The sequence below is a fragment of the Sabethes cyaneus genome, chromosome 2 (assembly GCF_943734655.1).
Source record: "Sabethes cyaneus chromosome 2, idSabCyanKW18_F2, whole genome shotgun sequence".
In the NCBI taxonomy this organism is placed as follows: Eukaryota; Metazoa; Arthropoda; class Insecta; order Diptera; family Culicidae; genus Sabethes; species Sabethes cyaneus.
In genome coordinates, this window is record NC_071354.1 from 236,733,250 (window position 1) to 236,759,895 (window position 26,646).

The following is a 26,646-nucleotide window of genomic DNA, read 5'->3' on the forward strand; positions in this document are numbered from 1 at the left end:
GAATAATGTGGTAACAAGCAGGATAAACAGAACTAGTCATCATAAATCAATTATTTTGTTTCCTTATTATTCATTTTACAACAAAAATGTATGTTAGGCTTCTTTTATTTGAAGTGCTTGTGGGCGACACAAACGTTTTACAGACGAAAAATTGACGATAAATTTGACACCATCTTGTGAGATTTTTTAAAAATCATCAAAACAGCAGAAAATTTACTAAACAGTATCTAAGGCTTCTTTGAACTGATGTGACTGTGACTGATATAGATTAAAAATTGAAGTAACAGATCAAAAGGTACAATAAATTGGATCGATATTGCATCGCTGTTGCAAGTTATCCCGTTTGACGGTACCTTTCGTGACCACAGATACCATGAATGGACAGATGCATTCAACGACAAGGTCGTCAGAGTACATTTATGGCAGTCAGTATAGTACCGAATGTCACCAACATGCTCCCATAGACTCGGAAAACTATCAAAAAAAATAAAATCAGTTCAACTAACCTGCTAGCCGTAATAAGATCTTGCAACTCAAAGCACTAAACATTGTATTCTATAGGTTCTAATACTTTTTGGGGCAAAAATTACACTTAATATTGAGATTTCTGCCCAATTAAAATTCATCACTATATTTTCACCTTTTCGTCGTCGATTTTTCATTAATTTTTTTCGGGCGTTCCATTCATCACATCACTCGCGAAACTTAACTTGAGGCACAGAAAACTTTAATTTATCACCCGAACAGTTATTTAGTAAGATATTATAATGATTTTGCCCAAACTGTTCACTTAAATTGAAAGGAAAAACTTCACTTCGTTTCGATTGCAATTCCGAATCCACGACCATCGTTGTTGTACGTTGCTAAGGGAACGGATGTTTATATGGAGTGATACCAACGTAAACAGTTAAGCATGAAATTGTCCAATTATTTTCGGTATTAAATTAAAGGTCGTAGAGTTTCGATAATATACTTATAAAATTCACTGATAATAAAATTCACCGTAAACAACATTTTGTGTGATAGAATTACTGTCGAATCTAGTTCAACAGCAAAAATAGATACGTGATTCTACGTTTCATAATTGTTCATAACAAATTATTAGCTACTACTAGCAACCATTGGCGTAGCTAGAGGGGGTGCCTAGGGTACCAGGCCCCCTCGAGAATTCTGCAGGCCCCCTCCAGAAATTTCCCCATTAAGAAATCGGAAAAAATTGTGTATGTATAGCCACTGGGTAGAAGTTTTCTGTTTTGCTAGGTATCGCAAGCGCGCAGTTGTCGTCGTTGTCGTCAGTAGTCACCAGTAGCCTGGTTTTAAGCAGTCGTCTTCACTCAACTCGATCTTGGGCCACTCGTCGCCAATTTCTCAGTCTCAGAAGTCGCAAATCACTTTCGAGTTGGTCGAGCCACCTCTGCACGTTAAGCCTTTTTGTTCCTGGTGGTGGAGCAGTTATTGGAGAGAACTGTTTTCGTCGCACTGACGTCCGGTATCCTTACGACATGTCCGTCCCACCGTAGCCTACTGACTTTCGCCAGATGACGATGGGAATCTCTCCAAACAGGTTCTGTAGCTCGTGATTCATACGTCTCTGCCGCAGTACGTTCCGCGCGAACACGGCAATGGCGCGTATGTCCTCCATGAGCTGTGTCATGGCTTCAAGTTCTTCGTATGATGGCGTATGTTTCTTGATCGTAGCGTTATGCAAAGGGCAAAGTAGGCCCGATTTCCCGCTTAAATGTGCCGCTGGAACTCTTTACTACTGTTGTTGTCCGTAGTCACCAGCGATCCCAAATACACGAACTCATCTGCCACTTCTAGTTCGCCGTCGTCAACAGTTCGTGGGAGGCACGTGTTTGATTTTCAAACCGACAAGCGATGTTAAATAGCATGCAAGAAGGATTCGAAAATGTCTCCGTGTTACACACGAAATACATCACTCGACATAATGTAGCTCTGAGCAGTTGCGTCAGTTTATCCGGAAAACCCGAGAACCCGTGTTCGTGCATTATCTGCCATAGCAAGCGTCGATCTAGTGCATCGCATGCTGCTTTGAAATCAATGAAGATGTGATGCATGGGCACGTTGTACCCCCGATATTTCTGGAAGATCTGTCGGATAGTGAACATCTGGTCCGTAATTGCGCGATCTCTCATGAAGCCCGCCTGGTACTTCCCTACAGAGCTCTGCGCTATCGGTTACAGTCGGCGTAACAGGATCATAATGATTTTTTTTTTGGAAGGCACCCCTTAGGCCCCCTCCAGGGAAATTACCTAGCTACGCCAATGCTAGCAACTCTATTCTCAACAAAACGATAGTGTCAACAAGTACTGAAATCAGTAAAAAAGCAACTGGACTTTGACGACCTTCACCTTAAAAGAGTGTCTCCAAAAGTCACTTTTATCTATTGTGCAGTCTCACAACTGTCCTACGATCTTCTGGCCAGATTTGGCTTCACTCCATTACGCAAAGAAAGTGCTGGAGTGGTATTAGGCAAATAATGTCGTATTCGTACCGGAAAATGTTAACCTCCTAAATACACCGGAGCTACGGTCAATCGAGAAATATTGAGCTATTATGTCGCACAATCTTCTGAAACGTCCTAAAATAGTCAAAACAGTTGAAGAAATGAAGAAAGCATGGCTAAATGTGCAATATACAATATGATTTTGAGGTTATGCAAAACCTCATGGGTGAGGTTAAGGCTTGTGTTAAGGCCAAATTACGTGAATTCGGATACGGAGGCAAATTAAAATAAAATAAAGACGCTAAAACTCGCAATCGGATAAAAACTCGAATTTTTCGAATTAATTTTAGGTGTTGCGATTTTACCGTGGACACCCTTAGATAGAAAAACGCATTGCACTTGTTGGATGGCTGAAATTGAAGATCCACCTTTCTTTGCCCGTTGATTTTTCATCAGGCAGTTCCATAATGATGCATGTATTTTTCGAACAATATTTTTCCTCATGACTATCGCTAATTGTTGACATATCAAAACAATGTTTATAATAGGTTATAAAGTTACATAACACCAAAGTCAAAGGAAACGATATCAAGCTTGACCGAAAGCTCTGATTTTGAATCATAACTGTGATCGATCACCATCAGTGATACCGTGTAATTACGAAAATGATAACCCGCCTACTGTAACCGATAACCAGAAACAAGGAAGCAGTAATTTCCCACCAGCAGAGGCAGCTCAGCAGAAAACGCTGGGAACCACCACAAAGCAAGCAAGGTGTTTGAGCAAATTTTTTCCCATGTCCTTTTTTCGCTGTCTCTTCCGCTTTCGGGCAATTTAAATTGAATCTCCACATAGCCTGCTTTTTTCTCTATACGGATTTCTCACGTTCTCACGATCACCGGTGAATAACAACAACAGCAGTGCTTGCGGAACCCTTCGAATCAGGTATGCATTTCCACCTGTTTTCCCACCGTTCTCTATTTGGCTATACAACTGTTTCGGTGTGCTTTCCGTTTTGCACCCGTTTCGCATAGGTTGTCCCTGAAAACGAATGCAAGTATGCAAAAAGGATGCACGTGAGCTTTTTTCCCATGATCAAATTCAGCTAGCCTTTCCATGCTGTTTGCAACATTGTTTGGTGAACATTTCCCCGAGTAGGTATGGCGAAAAGTTTACATTTCACATGTGAATAGTTACAAACAAGCAGATGGCTACCCAATTCAAGTAATTTGCATTTAAATAGCAACAAAAAAAATGAATCAGCATATCAACTATTTGCATAAAACCTCGCGAAATATGAAAACATCGAACACTATCTCCGGCCCGCTGAATAAATAATTCCGCGACCGTCGAAGGAATGTCGAAGAACGACCTTTCCAAGTATGAGATTTTTTCTATGCTAAATCCAGAATTTCGTAATCATATCACAAGCGACCGTTCATATGTAAAATAGGTGGTGGAGTGGGGTAAAACAACACAGCTTTTACATTTTGAGACGGTCGGTCCTGAGTCGTTTCGAGTCAAACCTATTTGCCCTTGCTCACTCGGTTGGGTATTTGTTATCCAAATGTATGCAAAAACAAACTCGAAACTCGAAAAAGTAAGCCACCTGCGCACGATCAAGCGCCATCCGTCCGCGTGTGCTTACGGAAATCCACCCGCAATTTTCAGACGAAGCTCGGCGACACGAAAGGAGGACGCAACACTCGATTCGATCACGTTCGTATTTTTAAACATGCCAAAACCAAACAAACCAAGAAACCAAGGCAAAGCTTGTTCCGTGTGCTGCCTGCCATCGATAGAGGAAATCAACAATCAGTCTTCGGCAGTCAGTCAGAGCAAGTTGTACCTCCATTTATCGGTGGCAACGAAACGCGACGGACTCGGCTCACACCCGGTTTATAGAGGGCAATAAACTGGCCTCGCCGGGCAAAATAGAGTTTTCGGTCGGATCGTCAAAAATATGCAAAACAACCGGGCCAGGCGCGACGCCAGGCCAATGATGTCGTCGCCGTTGCGTTGTGATTCGCGCCTTTGAGTTTTCAGTGTATTATCGCAGGCATCCGCATCATACCATCAACTCAAAGTGGAATCATTAATCGGTGATTTTGGAATTAGCCGTTCCGTCCGTCCAGCCGGGTTGCTCTCCGGGTGTACATTTTATGTATGGTTATTTGATATCTATACTATCTACCTACTATCGGAGAGACTGTTGTTTCAACAGCTGCTTGCTTGCTAATTAGGTCACTGCAGGCTAGAATGACGGTCACGATATGATAGCGAATCAAACGATATGGTTTTTTATCTCCTTTCCTTTTATTTAAACAGAGGTATTTTGTGTTCAGCTTTGTGTGCAATTTATTCTTACTTCTTTTGCAAAATTTGCAACATGTATTGATCTGCACTAGCAGTCTTTCTCAGTTATTTGGACTTATAATAAAGCCGCTTTAGATCTCTAGGATATCTTGGATTGATGCGAATACAAACAGCAAAGGCTGGATAATGTGGGAGCCGAAAACTTTTTACTTCTTACTTCTTACTTCTTACTTCTTACTTCTTACTTCTTACTTCTTACTTCTTACTTCTTACTTCTTACTTCTTACTTCTTACTTCTTACTTCTTACTTCTTACTTCTTACTTCTTACTTCTTACTTCTTACTTCTTACTTCTTACTTCTTACTTCTTACTTCTTACTTCTTACTTCTTACTTCTTACTTCTTACTTCTTACTTCTTACTTCTTACTTCTTACTTCTTACTTCTTACTTCTTACTTCTTACTTCTTACTTCTTACTTCTTACTTCTTACTTCTTACTTCTTACTTCTTACTTCTTACTTCTTACTTCTTACTTCTTACTTCTTACTTCTTACTTCTTACTTCTTACTTCTTACTTCTTACTTCTTAGTCTTACTGCAGCACAGTGTACCATCCATCATAGATTTAATCAGTTTGTTGAGCTTCCTGGGGAAGCTGTTCTCATCCATGATTTTCCATAGCTCTTTCCGGTCGATGGTATCATCTGCGGCTTTGAAGTCAACGAATAAATGATGCGTGGGAACTCTGTATTCACGGCCCTTTTGGAGGATTTGCCGCAGTGTAAATATTTGATCCGTTGTAGACCGACCTTCGACGAAGCCGGCTTGATAAGTTCCCACAAATCTGTTCGCACTTGGTGATAGTCGGCGGAAAATGATTTGAGACAGCACTTTATAGGCGGCATTGAGAACGGTGATCGCTCGATAGTTCTCACAGTCCAACTTGTCGCCCTTTTTGTAGATCGGGCAGATAACCCCATCTTTCCACTCCTCCGGTAGCTGTTCCATATCCCAATTTCTAACAATTATTCGGTGTATACAAACGGCCAGCTTTTCTGGTCCCATTTTAATAAGCTCCGCTCCAATGCCATCTTTTCCAGCTGACTTGTTGTTCTTTAGCTGCATCGTTGAGGCTGGCACCTCTTCCCCGTTTGTTGCACCGTCGTAATCGCTTTACCCGCCGCCATGGTTCTCCGCCTGGACGCCATTCAGGTGTTCGTCGGAGTGCTGCTTCCACCTATCGGTCACCTCACGATCGTCCGTCAGAATACTGCCAGTCTTATCCCGACACATTTCGGCTCGCGGCACAAAGCCTTTGCGGGATCCGTTCAGTTTCTGGTAGAACTTCCGCGTTCCCTGAGAACGATGCTGCCGTTCCAACTCTGCATATTCCTGCTCTTCCAAGTAGCGCTTTTTCTCCCGAAAGATTTGGTTTCGCTGCATCTTCTTCTGTTTGTGTCTTTCCACGTTCTGACGTGTGTCACTGCGTATTGTGGCCGCCTGCGCAGCGTTCTCCTCATCCATCACCTTCCTACATTCATCGTTAAGCCAATCGTTCTGCTGATTCCGGGCTACATGCCCGATGGAGTTCTCCGCTACACTACTGATGGCTGTTTTGATAGTGTTCCAACAGTCCTCGAGAGGGGTTTCGTCCAGCTCGTCCTCTTCCAGCAGCGCAGCTTCGAGTGATCGCTCATAGTTTGCGGCGACGTCTAGCTGCTTCAGCCGCGCGAGATCTAACCGAGACTGGCGTCGGTACCGAATGTTGTTCACAACGGAGAGTCTTGGGCGCATCTTAACCATCACTAGGTAGTGGACCGAGTCAACGTTAGGGCTTCGATAGGATCTGACGTCGATAATGTCTGAGAAGTGCCGACTGTCGATCAAAATGTGGTCGATCTGTGATTCTGTCTGATTTGGTGACCTCCAGGTGTACTTGTGATGGATTCTGTGCTGGAAAAAGGTACTACGTACGACCATGCTCTTGGAGGCGGCAAAGTTGATAAGTCTTAGACCCATTTCATTCGTCCGCTGGTGTGCACTGAACCCTCCAATCACCGGTTTGTATTCCTCCTCCTGGCCGACCTGAGCATTGAAATCCCCGATGACGATCTTGATATCGTGTTTTGTGGGTCTATTCCGACTGTTCCCTGTTTCACCGGAGGGCCAACGAAGCTTGAAAGAGCCCTCCTTTCCTGTCCGCATACGACCTTGGCTTCCACCGGGATTGGTTACCCGATCTCCACCAAAGTTGCTCGTATCGCGCCTGGTACCACGAGGAGGTAGGAATAAGATTTGCTGAATAAGAGGCTATGAACCACTGTAGGGTCTATTTCATGCCTACACGTGCACAAGGCACCGACGGTACGCATTATTCAGCCGTTTACCAGCCCTCGTTGTATTTGTTTATTTGTAAAAAAATCATCGGACACAAGGTGGTCTTCATGATATAAACACATATGACACATATGACACCGACAGATTTTACACACAAAATATCAATTATTTCCTTCGAGCCTGTTAATCTGTTCTCTGGGGTAACAATTCCAGGCAGATCAAACGTTTTCTAGCTGAATTTATTTAACCTGTGGCTGAACTATGGTTTAGTATTAGAAATAAAGACCTTTTTTCAGCTCTTAAACATCTAAGTCAAGCTTCGGGCTTGCTAATAGCTGCTTTGAAGCTGTAATGTAGCTTAATAGAGGCTTTTGCGCGTTTTTAAATAACCAATTTGGTTATTGGTGCACAGAGACGATATAACTGCTTAACAAGTGTTTTTCCGCCTCGAAAGAAGTAGGTTGTATAAGTTCTTCAATTTCGGCTGAATAAGTATTGTACAGTTGTTTATATAAATTTTATTCGTTGGATATTCAGCTATGGCTGAATAATTGCGGCTGCTAAAATGTTTATTCAGCGCATAAATGTTTCTTGGGAAGCCGGTTTTTATTCGAAACCTCTGGCAGAAATCAAACAGAAATCCGGCAGAAAAACCGTAACCGTATGTGTCATTTCTGCTAGTTTTCACGGGTGACGGCGGCCAGAAATCCGGCAGAATGTCTGACAGAAAAAGTTTTTCGCTGCCAGATTTTTGTTCGATTGCTGCCGGACGCGCCTAAGCGGGACAGCATGATGCGTTGCATATACAACGTAAGCAACGCTCCTGTATTACATGACTCACTGCGAATATGCGTTGTATTCGCGGGATCGTGTTGGTTCGAAAGGTTTCGAAAAATATCGCCCGTGTATCGAAAATATCGTTAATTTTGATCACTAAAAATAGCGTATTACGTTATATTTCAAGTACCAGTAGTACGCAATAATTGGATTTTGAAACTGAATTGTTGTTAAGGCAACTTTTTACAAGTTAATTGCAATAACAAAAGCACAACTTATAAAAAATCGTTTGTTATCGATATTAGCTGTCATAAACGAATAAAACGTATGGTTACGTTTTGTTTCAATAACACGTATATTCGCAGTGAGTCAGGTAAAACAGTAGTTCCATTCAATATGCGTAGACCGCAAAGCCAGAAAATAACAAAGACAAAAATCGCTTGATTCATATACAGCGACGATATCGGAATGTTATGTCGACTCGAAATTTAGCAGCAGTAGATTTTTTTTATTGGGAACTGTCCGAACTGTCAGCTGTGCGGCAGAGCTGCCGGTTTCAAAAGTTTACTCCGTGGTTTCTAAAACAACCGGCTAAACAAAAGTAAACAAACAAAAGCGCAAATCGCAGAGCAGAAAAACTTAAATAAAATGTGTGATTTAATTGTATAAATATCGTTTATAGTCAGTTTAATTTGTATTGTGGAAAAAGTTTACACTCAGTTATTAAAAATGAACAGGTAATAGTCTCGCTTATATCATTTTTAAAGATTCCAATTGATTTCAATCCATTCTACAGTCACCGGTACACGAAGGACATCGATAAACAAATTGTCGAAAAACTTATTTCATACTATAATAATTCTGATAAACCAACACCCGACGTTTGGAAGAGGATAGCGTTGGAATTGTCAGAAGATCCAGAACACGAAAATCGTGATTACCGCTGGCAAGATCTTCGGAGCTACTTCCAGAGCAGTCTCGTTTATCGTTTGTCCCAGTATCGGCACGGTGACGACGAAACCACCGTTATTGATCGGCTGCAGTTCCCTTATCTGGCGAAAATTTACTCAATTAAAATTAGTTTCATAAGTCGCGAAGCGGTAGTGCAAGATAACAACCGAAGGAAAAACGAGCTCGAAGAGAACGAGCTTCTGATCAAGTATTCGATCGATGGGAAGTTTGATCCACAAATTGTTGGTGTTTTCAAGCGGCTTCGCCAGCAAAGAACTCGTGTGTGCATCGATATTAACGTTGAAGATCCAAGGTACAATCTGAGTGAGGGTGTTAAAAAGCTGCTGTTGGAATTGAATCCATCGAACAGGCGCAATCGTAAAAAAGCGCCAGCGACCAACCCACCCGGAACTTGGCAGGCTTGTGGTGGGGCACCGGTAGTAGGAAATCAGGTTTCACCGCTAATGTTAGACGGAATAGCTGTACACATCAATAATAACAGTCAGGAAAGTGCATTCGTTTCTCCAAGAACACTGCTAGAGCGGCAATCGTTTACGATCAGTACTCAGGAGTATGATCGAATAATTAAACAATCTTTAGAAAGGGATGTTCCGGTGGCTTCGCCACCTAGACGGGTATGTGACCCCGTACTGGCGCAGAATCAGAGTCAATCCTACTCGGAAATGAACGTTATAGAAGAGGTTTACGTCGATCAGAACAGAACTTTAAGTCAAACATTCGCTATGGGTGTCAGTCTGGATCCGTTACAGATCAGTTCGATGGCCACAGATGCATTATCCGGTGCTTCTGATACGGAGAGTAGTGAACTACCACCGTTACCAAAGCGTGTGCGGGATCAAAGTCAATCCGGCTTGAAAATTTACGATACGGATGAAGTCTATCTTGATCAAGATGAAATCCTAAATCGATCAACGGCTTGGAGTGTCAGCAACTATCTACTGCATTTCACGTCCACCCACACGGATGCGTCACCCGGTGCCACATCCGATAGGGATGGTAACGGTAATTCTGAACTAGTTATCGCATTTAGTGAAAGTACATTACCCACGTCAGCTTCCTTGCCGCAATTACCGACGCTAAGAAGCCAACCACCTACACTGTTGACTGAAGAAACCGAAAGAAACTCCTCCGTGCAAACGGGGGCCGTGTCTAGCCGAGAGTCTATTGAAAAAGCATTGGAGCAACCGAAAGATGTAACAATTTGTGGTGAAGATTTGCTAGAAACTGGTCAAAATGTGGAAATAGAGGAAGACAGCGAGGTTGATTCTGAATCCGTGAGAATTCCGGAAACAAGGGAAGCAAACCAACCGCCTACAAATGAAGGTTGCAGTGCTAATGCTTCTACGCCGGTTCCACCGCCTGTAGTCCTAAGTTCGGCCTCAAGTGAAAAGGAACATTCTGTTGACACCACTCAAGAGACAGGCTCAACTGAATTGGTGCCATCAAATGTTGGAACTGGTCCACCAATTTCAACAGATACGAACCATAATTTACGATGGGTAAGTCACGAATTGTGGGACCTGGCCTAAATTGAGTGAGTAATAATATTGGTTGCATACTTTCTTTCAGGATATTTTTTCCGATTATGAAAATAGTCCAACCGCTTCAGAAAGATCATCCAAAGATGAACTTTCTGATAATGTTGAGATGGTAAGTATGTAATTCCATTAGATTTCTTAAAAATATTTTTGATTAAATTGTCTAACATAGAATGAGGCTCCACAAGTCAGTAGAAAATGTCATATTGAACCGTCGCCAGTTTCTGTTAATGAACAATCCAATTGTCCAGAGATAATCGATACTTCAAAAGAGGGGGGAAGTGCAAATTCTGAACCATTATTTACACCATCCAGTGGAGAAGTGACCAAGGATAAAGAACCAGCGCAAGTAATAATGTTGGGAAACAGACCGCTGATCCTGGTGACAACCGTTGAGCAACTACCACAGGTTTTTAACAACTCTGGGCTAGCCACTTTCACGGAATTTGCAGCGTACGAAAAGCAAAATGTAACTATTGCAAAACAAAACGATGAATGTGTATCGTTTAGTAACCCATTTCTTCCGCAGCAATTCCGGAATGTAGTCAACTACATAAACCGCTGTGAAGACTCATCAGAAAATTTGCGAAATTTTCGAATTGAGACACCTTTTAACCCGCCTGCGGCGGAATACTCACAGCCTGTAAGTGCAAGCAAATCCGTGCAAAACTTGACGGCTGTTAGGCAATCACTTGTTATTGCTTCCCCACCGCCGATTGTCCAGCCAGAGGTTCCCAGTACAGGCTCGAACGAAACAACGTCAACTGATTTGTCGGAAAATGACCCCCAGTGGGTACGTTAAAATGGTCCATTTAACCCCAAATTTAAACCAAACTAAGTTAGTATTTTTACAGGATATTTTTTCCGATCGAGAAAACAGTTCGACCAGTCCTCAAGATACAAGTACATCGCGCAAAGATACTGAAGTTTTCCAAGTACGCATTAACATTTTGCCCTATTTCTATCCGTATATCTAGGGGAAAGTTTCAAACTACTCAGCTGTTTTACTTTTAGGATTTCTTTTCGGACGACGAAACGGATTCAACAGAACACGATGTGCCGTCGGTCAAACAGGAGGATACAAGCTCTACCGTGCCCTTGGCCGAGTTTGCAGCCAATAAAAATCAGGTGAGTTTACCCCAACAACGTTGGGTATAAAGCAAAATTCGATAGTAAATTACTGCGACAATTTTAGACTCAAGCCATTAGATCAGCCTCTTTCGCAACTTCGGAAACCGACTACGACCGACAGGTTGTGGCAAATCATTTCCAAACTTCACAAACAGTCACAGCCAGTACTACCTGTCATGAAAAAGAAACCAGGACTTCGGAGTGTAATAATAATATAGACCATCGGCCATGGTTGATAGCCAAGGCCAAATCAGCTCCAACAATAACGAATAGGACTCTACTTGAAGCTCACGATAAGGCCCACGTTAATAAAACCACCGAACTATCGAACCTCAGGCAGGGACCATTTTGGGTATGTTTGAATAGGGCAATTATTTTTCAATATTATTGGCTAACAATTTCCGTATTTTACAGGATATTTTCTCTGATAGTGAAGACGGTAGCGAGACCGCACCCCCGCAGCAGCCAAGAGTTGCTATTGAACAATCACTATCTGCAGCTGAGAATTCCATGGAACAAGAGCGCAGGTAACTATTCCGCCGGGGTGGCCCTTGCCGTATTAAGAATTCCTCTCCATTGTACTCAGCCCTGGACTACTCGTCGCCAACTGCGTCTCAACGCACGCAAGTCGGCTTCAACCTGGTCGAACCATCTAGCACGTTGGGACCCTCTATTCCTGGTACCGGTGGGGTTTTTGAAGAGAACGGATTTCACTGCACAGTCGTCTGGCATTCTTGCGACGTGGCTGGCCCACCGTAGTCGTAGGGTAAAGTTACTGTCTCAAGTCCGCGTTTTATGCATCGTCAGAATTAGTGTAGCTAGAGATGGTGCCCAGGGGACTAGGCCCTCTCTAGAATTCCGTAAGCCCCCTCCAGAAATCTTTATCGTTGTAATTCGAAAACCGGAAAAAATCAGTGTACCGTGAAAACACCAGTCGCCGCTCACATGGTGATATTTTCATCAAATTGCGATCAAAACTCTTAATTCTATACATACAGTTCTGTTGTCGCAACAAAACGACATGCATTCATTCGAGTGTATTAATCTCAATTGGCAAATATCGATCAAAATATCACCCAGTGCATCAGCAGTGCTCAGCAGAAGATTTACAAAAGAAAATATCGACGTGGGTCTAATTCAAGAGCCCTGGGCGTCCCAGTTCGACGCCTGTAAATATAAAATAATAAAAAGGCCCTGACAGAGTATAACAGAGAATTGAGGCGTGCGAAACGAAAGGTCTGGAGACGGGTCTGTGAAGAGATCAATAACGCTCCTACAGCTGCAGGGGTTGCACAAGGTTCTTTCAAATGGCTTAGGCAGTCTTAAAACCGAGGATGGCAGTTTTACTGCCGATTCCTGTGAAACATTGGAACTAATGATGAAAACTCACTTCCCAGGATCAACACCTGTATCTGCTGAAGCACATGACTTGGATGAGGTAGGACACTTATGGTCAACAGATGCCTATCGTAAAGCTTGTGAAATCTTCACACCTTCCAGGGTTGAATGGGCATTGGGTTCTTTTCAACCTTTCAAATCAGCTGGGAAAGATCAAATTTTCCCAGCATTGCTCCAACAGGGAAAAGAAATTCTTACTCCTCTGTTGACTGAATTATTCAGAGCCAGTGTTACTTTGCGTTACATACCAAAAGCTTGGAGAAAGGTTAGAGTTGTTTTCATTCCAAAAACGGGGTAAAGAGATAAAATAACTCCTAAAGCCTTTAGACCTATCAGTCTATCGTCTGTTCTATTTGGCTGGCAAATGAGTGAACATGTGCAAATATATCACCTCTGTTTTCTAACTCCTATCTCTACCTCCACGAGGTGCCGGCTGGGGTACGGTAGCCAAAGTTGCGCACCTGGTGGTACGCAACCTTGGTTGTCGTATGCAGACAGAGAAGGTGGATCACTCGCCGTGTGGTTTCCGGCTACCTAATCATGCAGTTCGGCGCAGGTTTTTCGGAGGGCGCGGCTGCGGGGTGTGGGCACACCGGGAGAGAGTTATTTTCTCAGCTGGCTTAGCACAGAGAGAGAGAGACTCTAAATCGGTCTGTTTTACACAATCTGCAGTTAGGCCCTTTGGCGGTTGGTGCCGAATTGTACGTTTGGGCAAAAATTGAGCCACGGGACCTGATCCTGCCGGGAGTCGGCAAATCAGGAGCCCCTAAGTCAAGGTCTACCTCCGTGCCGATGACTGAATGGCTGGAGGGGTGAAAACATGCCAGTCGCGAACGGAGTGCTTTGGGCATCTGGCCCCTACTGTGCCATGCGGGGCTCTGGTACGGTCGATCTTTGTTGTCCCTTGCGTTTCGTGGGAACAGCATAGTAGTCCTGCCCAATTTCCCTTATGGGTTTTACGCCAAGTGCGTTCTGGCCAATATAATTGGCTTCGCTTACAATTTGCTGTCTGATCTGTGTTGGAGATTGTTTGTGCATATACTCCGCTAGTCAAATAGTTAGGGTCGCACAAATAAATCTTCAACACAAACGGGCAGCAAATTTGTATTTATGCGAAAAACTTTTTAATGGCTCTGTCACCATCGCATTGGTTCAGGAGCCATATTTTCGCAAGGGGTACTTTCATTCGACGGATATTGGAAACCAGAACTTTGCTGCTTTCAGCAAAACTGGTATGACAAATCCTCGTTTGATGCCCAGGGCATGCATATTGTTGCATAGGTCAATAAGTGCATGCCTTATCTCTGAGTTGACTACTCGAGATATTTGTGCAGTCACAGTAGAACTCGTCGTGGATGATGTCCATAGGCGCTATGTCTACTGTTCTGCATACTTACCACACGATGAACCGTCTCCCAGCGACGATTTCAGAAATGTGGTGAGATACTGCCAATCTAATGGGCTTCCGCTCATTGTAGGCAGTGATGCCAATGCCCATCACATCATTTGGGGCAGCTCGGATATCAATCCGAGAGGCTCTGATTTGATGGAATATTTGAGTAGTACCAACCTTGGAATACTCAACATTGGCAATTGTCCAACTTTCATACGAGCTGGTAGAGAGGAAGTGTTAGATATAACACTCTGCTCTAACAGGATCAGTCATGAGTTGGCACAATGGCATGTTTCAAATGAGACACCAATATCTGATCATTGCTTTATATATTTTGATCATTTGGGTGTCTCCTTGAACGCTGCAACCTTTCGCAATCCGAGATTTTCTGACTGGGAACTCTTTGAGGAGGAACTGGCGACGAAATTTCAAGGATTCGAACCGACGATTGAGTCATCGATCGACTTGGATGTGGCTGTAGATGTCACAACATCTTTTATTGCGGAATCTTTTGAAGTAGCTTGCCCGCTAAAAACTATTAAAACGACTAGAGGAACACCGTGGTGGAACTCTCATCTCGCGGAACTAAAGAAACGATGCAGGAGAGCCTGGAATAGACGTCGGAGGGATGGCGTGGAGCCTTTCAAGCAGGCCCGGAAAGCCTATGCAAAGGCTCTACGGTCTTCAGCACGCACGAGCTGGCACAGGTTCTGTAGCAACGTTTCCAGTTTCGGCGAGGCAAGTCGACTTAATAAAATACTGTCAAAATCGAAAGATTATCAGGTTAATAACATTCGAAGTTCGAACGGTGAATACTGTTCGAATGACAATGAAATCCTGGAATGTCTCTTTTATAGTCACTTTCCGGGCTGTGTGGAACCTGAAGTTCGAAACGATCCAGAAATCGTTTTAGGTGGCTTAGACTCATGGGCTTTTGCTCGGAGACTTGTCACAACTGAAGCGATTGAGTGGGCCGTGAACAGCTTCTCTCCATACAAATCTCCTGGAACAGATGGAATATACCCTATTCTACTGCAGAAAGGATTCAAGTACTTCAAACACATTCTGAGAAGGATGTTTGTGTGTAGTATTGCTATTGGGTACATCCCAACTCAATGGCGTGAAATAACCATTAAGTTCATTCCTAAAGGTGGACGCGCGACATACGAGCAAGCAAAAAGTTTTAGACCAATCAGTCTAACGTCATTCTTGCTTAAATCACTTGAGCGGATTGTTGATCACCACATCCGCGAAACAAGCTTAGTAGAAGTTCCTTTTCATTCAGCACAACATGCTTATCAAAGTGGCAAATCTACAACCACTTTATTACATGATGTGGTGGATAAAATTGAGGTTGCTTTTTCACAAAAGGAATCTTGCTTAGGAACTTTTTTGGATATTGAAGGCGCGTTTGATAACGTATCTTTCGCTTCCATTTTGGAGGCTGCTCGTTATCATAATGTGCCTTCAATAATCATAAAGTGGATAGAACAAATGCTTAGTAACCGATTGCTTTTTTCGTCCTTACGGCAAGCAAGCATTTGGAAGCAAAGTGTTTGTGGATGTCCACAAGGTGGCGTTCTCTCGCCTCTTTTATGGAACCTTGTGGCGGACGGCCTATTGAGGAAACTCAATAGTCTAGGCTATCCGTCATATGGTTTTGCGGATGACTATCTCATCCTAGTAGTTGGAAAGTGCATAAGCACATTATTTGATTTAATGCAGCAGGCACTACGCGTCGTGGAAACGTGGTGCCGAGAAACTGCACTTTCGGTAAATCCGAGCAAAACATCTATCGTCTTATTTTCAAGACGTAGAAATACCAATGGAGCTCGCGCTCTGCGCTTTTACGATTCGGATGTTGATGTTGTGAACGAAGTGAAGTACGTGGGGTTGATTCTCAACTCCAAGCTTGACTGGTCCACAAATATTGACTTCCGAATTAAAAAAGCGTGCATGGCCTTTGGGCAATGTAGACGAGCAATTGGCAACTCTTGGGGGCTTAAACCCAAATACATACACTGGTTATACACGGTCGTTGTCAGACCAATACTGGCGTATGGTTGTCTTGTATGGTGGCAGAGAGGGGAAGTTGTGACTGTCCAGACAAAGCTAAACCATCTTCAAAGGATGTGTTTAATGGCAATGTCTGGTGCATTTACTACAACTCCTACTGCCGCCCTAGAAGCTATTTTCAATATTAAACCTCTACACTTCCACCTGAAGCAAGAGGCACTAATATGTGCCTATCGACTACACGCGATTGGCCTTTGGCAGTCTGTGGACGGTTCCACTGGTCATACTCGATTGTGGTCGCAAATTGTTGCTGAGGACAAGTTTGCCCTTGCTCCTAGCGATGTAACGCTCATGCGTACTTTCCCGTATAGGACTTTCTCAAGTGACTTTCCTCCTAGAGAGGATTGGATGTCAGGCTACATGGAAAGGAAAATTTCCGACTATGTAGTCTGTTATACCGATGGTTCCTTGTACGAAGGTCGCGCGGGTGCTGGTGTTTACTGCCGTGAGCTAGAATTGGAGGAATCCTATTCGTTAGGTAGTTACTGCACCGTTTTTCAAGCTGAAATCTTTGCAATTATGTGCGGAGCTCAGTTTGCACTTCAGAAAGAACTGATAGGCAAGATTATCTACTTCTGTTCTGACAGTCAAGCCGCTATAAAAGCCCTTTGTGCGGCTAATTCTAAATCTAAAACAGTCATCGCCTGCCACACCCAATTAGAAGAACTAAGCATTCTAAATGCCGTTCATCTGGTTTGGGTTCCTGGCCATTCTGGTATAACCGGAAATGAATGGGCTGATGAACTAGCAAGATCTGGAGCAGAAAAGTCGGTTTTCGGACCGGAACCTGCTTTACCAATTGCGGCATGTTGGATAAAACAAAAGATTCGATCTTGGTTTTCATCTGAACATGTACGTTATTGGGAAAATCTTGAAACTTGTCGTCAAACGAAAAGTTTCATTGTTAAGCCTTGTGAGAAGGTTGCGAAATTTCTTTTGCAACACTCAAAGGTAAATTGCAGTATTCTTGTCAGATCACTGACTGGTCACTGCAGGCTAAATTATCATATGGCTACGATTCAGCGAGCTGAATCGTTTCATTGTAATTTATGTGAATCCGACTACGGTACACCATATCACGTAATTTGCAACTGTCCTGCAGTAGCACAATTGCGTCATAGGATCTTTGGATCATACGTCTTAAATGAATCGGATTTTAGGAAACTAAAATTACGAGACATTTTGATGTTCCTTACCGAAAGCGGTATTGAGCTATAAGCTCTTATTTATCATGAGTATACCCCTCAGGGGGTGTACTTTTGATAAGTTAACTACCAAGGATTGCAGTATCCCCTCGGGGGTACAAAAATCTCTCGGTATATATATGTTTGTGTTTGTCCAAATTCCTCATCCACCCCTTCCTATTCCTCCTGTTTTCCTTCCCGTCCTCATCAGGTAAATGATGACACGGGCAAGATGGGCAAGGCACAAATCTTCCACATGATTGTGAGGAACGTGCTGCTCGAGCCAAAGATGCTGATACCTGAAAATTGGAATGGAAAAGTGTTCCTGAAGCAGTGGTGGTTCCTGTTTCATGTCTGAAATGATGACATTCAGCTTCATGTCAGGGTAAAATATTGTTGTATCACCGGCAAATAACCTAGATGTCCCAACAAGGTTTATTTTACTAATATCATTGATGTAAATGAGGAAAAGACAAAGGGCCAATGTTTCCCCCCTGTGAAACTCTTGTACTTATTATGCTCGGAATTTTGGCTGGCAAATGAGTGAACATGTGCAAATATATCACCTCTGTTTTCTAACTCCTATCTGTACCTCCACGAGGTGCCGGCTGGGGTACGGTAGCCAAAGTTGCGCACCTAGTGGTACGCAACCTTGGTTGTCGTATGCAGACAGAGAAGGTGGAACACTCGCCGTGTGGTTTCCGGCTACCTAATCTTGCAGTTCGGCGCAGGTTTTTCGGAGGGCGCGGCTGCGGGGTGTGAGCACACCGGGAGAGAGTTATTTTCTCAGCTGGCTTAGCACAGAGAGAGAGACTCTAAATCGGTCTGTTTTACACAATCTGCAGTTAGGCCCTTTGGCGGTTGGTGCCGAATTGTACGTTTGGGCAAAAATTGAGCCACGGGACCTGATCCTGCCGGGAGTCGGCAAAAGAGATAAAACAACTCCTAAAGCCTTTAGACCTGTCAGTCTATCGTCTGTTCTATTTAAGAGAATGGAAAAAATTGTGGACGACTTTATTAAGTCAACAAGCTTATCGAGGTTTCCCTTGAGCAAATATCAATTTGCTTACCAATCAGGCTACGATAACGGCGCTACAATCGCTAGTTAGCAAAATCGAGAAATCGTTTCAAGCCAAAGAAATAGCTTTGGTTGCGTTTCTCGGTATTGAAGAAGCATTCGATATATAGCTCAATGCGTTCCGCAATGGAAGCGAGGGGTCTGGATAACTGTATTATCGAATGAATAATGGCGATTTTAAAAGATCGAGAAATTTCTGCCGATCTTGGAAGTGCACAACTAACTATAAGATCAATGAAGGGCTGTCCTCAAGGAGGAGTACTGTCACCCTTATTGTGGTCATTAGTAGTAGACAAACTCCTTGAAAGGCTAGCAGAACAAGGATATGAGGTGATTGGTTACGCAGATGATGTAGCCGTCAACGCCCGGGGCAAGTTTGATGACACGATATCTAATCGGTTACAAACTGCGCTAAATATGGCTTTGAGATGGTGTAGAAAAGAGGGCTTAAATGTAAACCCTTCTAAAACTGTTATAGTGCCTTTTACTAAAAGGATCAAGCTAAATTTAACTCCACCTATTCTAGATGGGGTTCCAATTCAGTTTGAAAAAGAAGTTAAATACCTTGGTGTCACTTTGGATAAAAAACTAAGTTGGAACTCCCATCTAGACAAGGTTATCACTAAGGGTACAAATGCCCTATGGGTTTGTAGTAAAGCCGTGGGAAAACATGGGGACTACGACCAAAAACTGTCCATTGGATTTACACGGCAATAGTTCGTCCGAAAATTACATACGTCTCACTTGTATGGTGGCCCAAACTTAATGAGGTAACCGCTCAAGTAAAGCTAGGTAAACTACAGAGGCTTGCTTGTATTTCAATAACTGGAGCAATGAAAAGTACACCATCAGTTGCTTTGGATGCCCTTCTTAACCTGTTACCTCTGCATCAATTTGTGAAGCAACAGGCCGCGAAAAGTGCCCTGCAATTCAAACGGTATAACAAGATTTTAGACGGTGATCTGACAGGACATTTAAGGATCATTAAGGATTTGCGTCCAGGTTCAATTGTGTTCTATACTAATGGGTCGAAGATGGGTGAAAATACTGGAGCTAGGGTTTTTGGCCCTGGAGTCAGGATTGGTATAACTAATGAGTCATAGCCCAACAGTATTTCAACCAGAAATTCACGCCATTATTGAATGTGCGAATATCTGTTTAAATAGGATGTACAGATTTGCAAAGATCTGCATATTTTCAGATAGCCAAGCGGCTCTCAATGCGCTTAAAGCTTTTACGTGTAAATCGAAGCTAGTGTGGGAATGCATTCTCTCTCTTAGGCAATTGGCCAGTAGGAACGAAGTAACTTTATACTGGGAGCCCGGTCATTGTGGTATTGAGGGAAATTAATAAGCCCACAGGCTAGCAAGAGAAGATTCTGCATCAAACTTCGGAACTGTTTTGCGGAGTCCCGGAGTGTGCTCTGAGAACCGAAATAAGAAAATGGGAAGTGTCCATGGTAGAATCAAATTGGAACGCCACGGACACATCCAGACAAGCAAAAAGATTCATAAGATCAAGTGCAGCAAAAGCCCGGATCTTATCAGACAACTAGACAACTACTAGCCAGGAACTTTGCGACGCAAAATGCTACGATCGCCGCCGTACGAAGCTGACAATGTACAAAACCATTATTAGATCGGTAGTGCTTTACGGAATTTAAACCGAGACGCAATCCACGGAGGACATACGCGCCATTGTCGTGTTCGAGCGGAAAGTGCCGCAGACGATATTTGGCGGAGTACAAACCGAAAGCGGAGAGTGATGAAGGCGTATGAATCACGAGCTACAGGCACTGTTTGGAGGGATTCCCATCGTACGTCTGGCGAAAGACGATAGGTTACGGTGGTCCAGACACGTCGTAAGGATGCAGGATGACAATGCGACGAAAATAGTTCTCTTTAATGTCCCTACCGGTACCAGGAACAAGGAGGCTCCACGTGCAGGATGGCTCGACCAGACGAAAGTGATTTGCAACCTCTGAGACAACTGGGAAATTGGCACCTGCTTGAAACAGCACGAGCCACTTCGACTCTATGCTGCTGACGACAACGACGACGATGGCGTTTATCTAAGTTTTTATACAAAGTGAATTTTCTTTTGGAAGGCTCCCCTCAAGGAAGTTTCTCCTTACTCCTGTTATTGTCGGCGGTGACCAGAAATCCTAAATATACGAACTCATCAACCACCTCCAGTTCATCGCCGTCAATAGTCACTGTCTGTAACACAATCCTCCTAGTCTCCGTTTTTAGTCTGGCGTAGATTGCCTCCGCCGTCCCAAGGTTGCTAGTAATGATGTCGAGGTCGTCTGCGAAGGCTAGGAGTTGCCCAGATAACACAAAATCGTAATAGAAAGTTCACATTAAATCGTTTTCATGTCAATATCAAATTGGAATTGTACAATGATAAGAGTATGTCAAATCGAAGTGAACAATAAGTTGTTTTGCAGTCGTGCGTGTCTTCATATACAATTCATGACTGTGAATTATAAAGCAGTATAGACGACTGCAATATTTGATTATATCTTAATCATATATTCAGGAGTATTTAGTTGCGTGTTATAAAAACTACGCAAAATAGAATTGCAACTAATTGTCAAAACTTTTGCACGTATATCGCCTCCACTTTGGTACATATATGTTCTTATATGGCGTGAAATATAACTTTTTCGTTCAGATATGATTTCGTATATCTCAGTTGCAATCGAGATATACAAACCGAATGGTTTACTGGGTGGCTACTTTTGCTAAAGATTATTTCTCTCGTTTCGATGCCCACTCGCCGATTCACACCTTTAATAACAATGTTGAACAGGACAGTCCATCCCCTTGCCGTAACCCTCTGCGCGAATCGAAAGGGTTTGTGAGAGTGCCCCCAAAACGCGTACGTAGCACATCAGTCGCTTCAGGGCAGCCTTGATCAGTTTGTCCGTAAACTCGTTCTCGTGCATCATCTGCTCCCGATCGACTGTATCGAAAGGTTAAATCCACGAAAACGTTCTTTTCCAGACATTTCTGGAGGGTTTATCGGGGTGTGAAAATTTGTTTCCGGCGTGATACTGCCCTACGAAATCTTATCGGTAAATCGTAACAAGTTTTGAACGAGCATCTTGTAGGTAGCGTTCATCAGCGTAATGCCGCGGTAATTACAGCAATCGAGCCGATCGACTTTTGTAAATGGAACCAATCACACTATCCAATCCATCAATTCCTCCAGTAATTCCTCGTCCTTTCAAATCCTGGAAATTATCTGATTTTAAATCAAGTCCGTTTAGGCCGAAGCACCGGGAGGGCTGACTCAGTTCCCTAGATGAAATGCTGGTATGCACAGAAATTTCTCTAGAAAACTGAAACCAAATCCTACCCATCATTCATGAGATTTTAACTTACTGGTGAAAATTAAAATTTATCGCTAGTTAGTTCATTGTTATTGCTTATACAATTGTAGCGGGTCTGCATAGAGTCAAGTTCTGTCATCTCTTCTTCCTCATTAATTCATCATCATCAACGCATTATGGCGCTAGCGTTGTCCGCACAGACTCTTTCATCATTATCACAACCACCTTCTCTCAGCCTTGGACAGACTTGGCTCTAACTGCCCCACCTCGTGCTGCAAACGGAAACGTAAACCGAACGGATTTGGCCTTAATCAATTGAAAGTTCCTCGAAAGTCCGAGTCTAGGTTCCGAGCACTGCCTTGAGCTGCGTTTTCATGCTCTTTACCGCAGCTTCCCATATTCCACCCGGATGGGTCTTGTTCGTGAGGGACGACGGTTTTATCACAAACGAGCGCGAGGTGGTCGACAGATGTAAGCAGTTCTTCGATGAGGATCTCAACGGCGATATAACAGAAGGAGACGAAACGGAAGTTACCTTGGAGTACCATCAAATGACAACAGCCTGCTGGCTCTCGATCTTGAAGAGATCCGGCGAGAAATCGGTTAGCTGAAGAATAATAGCACCGCCGAACAGGACCCCCGGCAGATCTTTACAAAAATGGCCAAGTACCGCTAGCAACAGCACCTGACCGGACAATTTCAAGGATTTGGAAGAAGGGGAAACTACCGGAGGAGTGGACAGAAGGTGTGATCCGTTCCATTTACAATAATTTACCGCATCTTACGTTACGTCGTCTATCCCCAATAGCAAGAAAATCCGTAGGGTAGTATCAGGCCGGCGACGGACAGCGTGCTCACGTATCATATTTTCGTGGATTTCAGGACAGCATACAATACAGTTGAACGCGACAGCTAGCCTGGTACGAGTGAAGTCCTACGTGCGCGTTTCGGGAGCACTCTCAAGTCCTTTTAAATCGCGTCGTAGATGGTGGCGGCAAGGGATCGGACTGTCCTGTAGGTTATTCAACATCGCTATTGAAGGTCCGGGAGGAACGATCTTCAGCAAGAAGAGTAGCCACTTCCTAGCCTTCATTACTAGAAACTGAAGGTGAAAGTAATCCATGCGACTAAAAACGGAGGCTAGCATAGTTGGGTAACAAATCAATGCGTCAAAAATCAAACTCATGGTAGAAGAGGCTCCTGAGAAAGTAACGTTTGCCTCCCACGGACAGTGATTATTTACGGCGATGAACTGGATTATGGAGTTCGTATATTTGGGATCTCTGGTCAACGCCGACAATAATACGACGAACGAGACACTCCACCCAGGAAAGCCGAACATCTGTTCATATCGCTCTTCCTCGCGTCGAACGTCCAGAACGGCCAGTTTTGCTACGAGGCAAAACACCGTGGACACCGCCTACAGTCATAACTATCGCTAATCGAACTCCACCGTCCTTGCTGGGATGAGCGGCGATGACCTTACTTTTCGGCCAACAGCTCCTGGTCATCACATCGTCAAACGCAATCGGCTTCGTATCGATAAACCATTTCGTCCGTTTTGTGAAATTGGTAAGATAGTCGGATAACCAGCGTTTGCAGAACTGGTTGGTCTGGAGAGCCAACTGGCTGACACATGGAGAGCCAGTGGCGGTTAAAGCTCTAATTCGTCTCAGCGGTTACAAAGCTGCTGCTAATCTGGGCGAAGTAAAGCTGCCTAAGTTCTTCTGCTTAACGTGTTGACCATGGTATCAAATAGGGAAGGCGATGCGTCCAACATAGCTCTAGTCATTCTCTAGTCAAGTTCCTAGCTAGAGTCTCCAATACGTAAGAATTATTCTGGACGCAGTTCGTTCTCGATAGCGGCGTGGTTCTGGTGATTGAACTTTTCGTGGGTGTATGAGAAGGATTATCGGTCTTTCGGTGTCGGTGTTCAGTTTGAGAAACTCGAGATGGTGATGACAACACCAAGAGAGAAGTGATGAACCACGAAGGAGGGCCGCAACTCGTCTGAATGTGCTAACGTTGAGGAAGCTTGGGCCATTCCGTTTCACTGCGGTAAAGAAAGTCGAGTCTTCGAAACCATCTGGATTCTGGAGCAATATCGGGCTGCGTTTCTCACTTGGTGCCATCGTCTGCTACATTCAGTTTCGACGGTGCCAAGCACCAATCTGCTGCTTCTGTAACGTCGAGTATTTCGCTAACACGAAAGGCAACGAATCGTCGGTGATCTGAATTTATCCATGAATTAGAACGCCGCGTGAGTCGGTCCAACAAAATTCGCGGTCAATTGTGTTGCGGTTGATTGATTAACCGAGAGGGCTATTGGATACCATTAGGACCGCAAACCGGCGACATTTGGGAAACAGTTGTGAAATACGTAAACGTCTTTGGTGCGTTTGTGCCACACTCAAAGTTTTCTTAGTACAAATTGGATATTAGTTTCTGCGCTCGGATCTATCAATCCGTCCTGATCAATTGCATAAGTTTATCCGAAAAGATGTTTGCGTTCTCTACATAAATCCATTTCTTCGACATTCCAGTACGGACCCCATTGAAGCTACCACAAAAGTAACTGGTCAAGGAAATACGGTTCAGATCGAATCGTCGAGAAGTCCAGCAGATTTGCGAAGCGATCGTAATCGAAATCAAACTGTTCCGGGATGTATCGAAGCGCCTGAACAGCATCCTCCTGATTCAGATAAAAACCTAAACCAACCATCCAATCAATCTCATTCACCTGTGATACAACATTCCGGTGCTATGGAAGCACCAACCAGCGCAGCTGGTATCTCGGTACTCCTACCCAGTGGGAGTGATACTAGAAACCATTCGGATTCACCGCAAAAATTATTGCAGGAAAATCAAGCATCCAATGAGCAGCAATCTCTTTGGGTACGTCTCAAGTCTCACCAACTTGCAAATTTAATTTTGAAAAATTAATTTTTGATTTTTCAGGATATTTTTTCCGATGATGAAGCGGAAGCTTCAACTTCAAGCAAAGGAGAGAATAATCAAGCGGAAACCATTGGACCACACATCTCAATTGATTCGCCAAAGGTGACAAACCGAAGCCCGCCAAAGGGTGCGCAAGCGCACCTTTTCATGGTACGTAAAAATGTGCCAGAATGAGAAAAGTTTTTAGTTATTAATATTTTCAGGAATTTGTGTTCGACGATGAGGATAATTCGGTCCAACATGAGGATAGTACGACTGCGGCACCCTTAATTGAACGTGCAATTGAAGAGCTGGTAAGTACAGTGCCGTAGCACTTAGTGTCAACGATTTAAGTTTACCTCCCTCTTAGAATCAAGCTGCTAGGACACTGGCCGCCCGAGAAGCCGAGTCTAATCAACAATTACTGAATAATTCACGAACTCCAGTAGCTTTACACGTAGAAATCGATGTTGTCTGTAACGGGAAAAGAGCTAGTCCTAAGAAATTACCAACAATATCCCGCGAAAAAAGCTTCAGAGATAAAAACACACCTTTAAATGGGCTAGTTTCAACTAAAACGGTATCGGCAAAAACATCTAAATCAACTAAAAATGTGTCAGCCCGTAAACAGAAACCTAGTGAGGTATGGTCCATTTCCTTAGACACGTTTAAACAAAATTAACGATTTAATTTTTAGCAGACTGAGACTGAGATGCCACCACCACTTGATCAGCGAGTTTCTGTGGTGCAAATTCAATCAACTTCGGACCGTTCTGCAGTAAATGAACTACACACAATCACAGGGCAACCATCAGAACCGCCGGCGGCGGTGCAAACGAAACAGCGCTCTCTTTGGGTTCGTCCTCACGGCTTTGCTGCAAAGCTACCTTATTTAAAAAAATATATATTTTTATTTACCCTCTGTAGGATATTTTTTCCAGTGATGAAGAAGAACTTGAGCATCGTTCGATCGACGATGTCGATCAAATTGAGAATATTCGACCAGCCTCAGCAAACATCTCCAGTGATTCGTTGTCGTTATCAAATGCCTCCAATCGGCATTTGCTTTGGGTAAGTTCGAAGTGAACCAGCCGAAAGTCGAAGAGTTAAGAAAAGCTTGTTTTTTTTATTACTTCAACAGCAGGACGTTTTTTCCGATGGGAGAGAAACCCTTGACAGAAGTGTTCAGTTGGTCAAAGTGGAAGATAGCAGTAGCACAGTGCCGCTGTCGGCGAGTTTTGGCGACGCAGGACCGGTATGAATAAAATTTTGATTCTAAATCTGTAGTTGTTCAATACTTTGTATCGTGCATTTCATTAAATTAGATTGCCTTTCCTTTCACATACACATCAAAGTCCTACTTCTGGAGAGGAATATATAGTGACAAAGCATTGAAGCTTGAGCTTGATTTCAATTCCAATTTACAAAATCAATTTTTTCTTCTATCTTTTCTAATAACATTCGTTCCACGGTTCTGCAGCGACGCCGTACCGTAGCAAAGCGAAAAAATGGCATAATCCCACCCCTGTCTTCTGATACCGAAATAAACGAACCAACACCACATCCATTACCGAAGCGAAGGTATTCCAATGTTTGATTGTTGGTTAAATTGTAAATCCATTTTTTTTTCAGGAGAAGAGTTCTCAGGGTAAGGAGCTGATGATGCGCTCAAGCATCCGGAGTAGTGGATGTAAATGCAAACCAACC

At 43.4% G+C, this 26,646-nt stretch overlaps 1 protein-coding gene across 1 annotated transcript; it reads left to right on the forward strand.

Moving 5' to 3' along the window:
• The first annotated feature begins 8,523 nt into the window (after positions 1-8,523).
• On the forward strand, positions 8,524-26,646 carry LOC128736809 (uncharacterized). Its single transcript, XM_053831299.1, has 18 exons — positions 8,524-8,632; positions 8,692-10,366; positions 10,437-10,517; positions 10,578-10,874; positions 10,935-11,198; positions 11,260-11,340; positions 11,420-11,533; positions 11,601-11,888; positions 11,951-12,063; positions 24,546-24,897; positions 24,961-25,110; positions 25,164-25,253; positions 25,310-25,582; positions 25,637-25,795; positions 25,867-26,010; positions 26,081-26,194; positions 26,420-26,520; positions 26,572-26,646. Exons 1-18 carry the CDS (start codon positions 8,625-8,627, stop codon positions 26,597-26,599), a joined length of 4,332 nt encoding a protein of 1,443 aa, XP_053687274.1. The 5' UTR covers positions 8,524-8,624; the 3' UTR covers positions 26,600-26,646.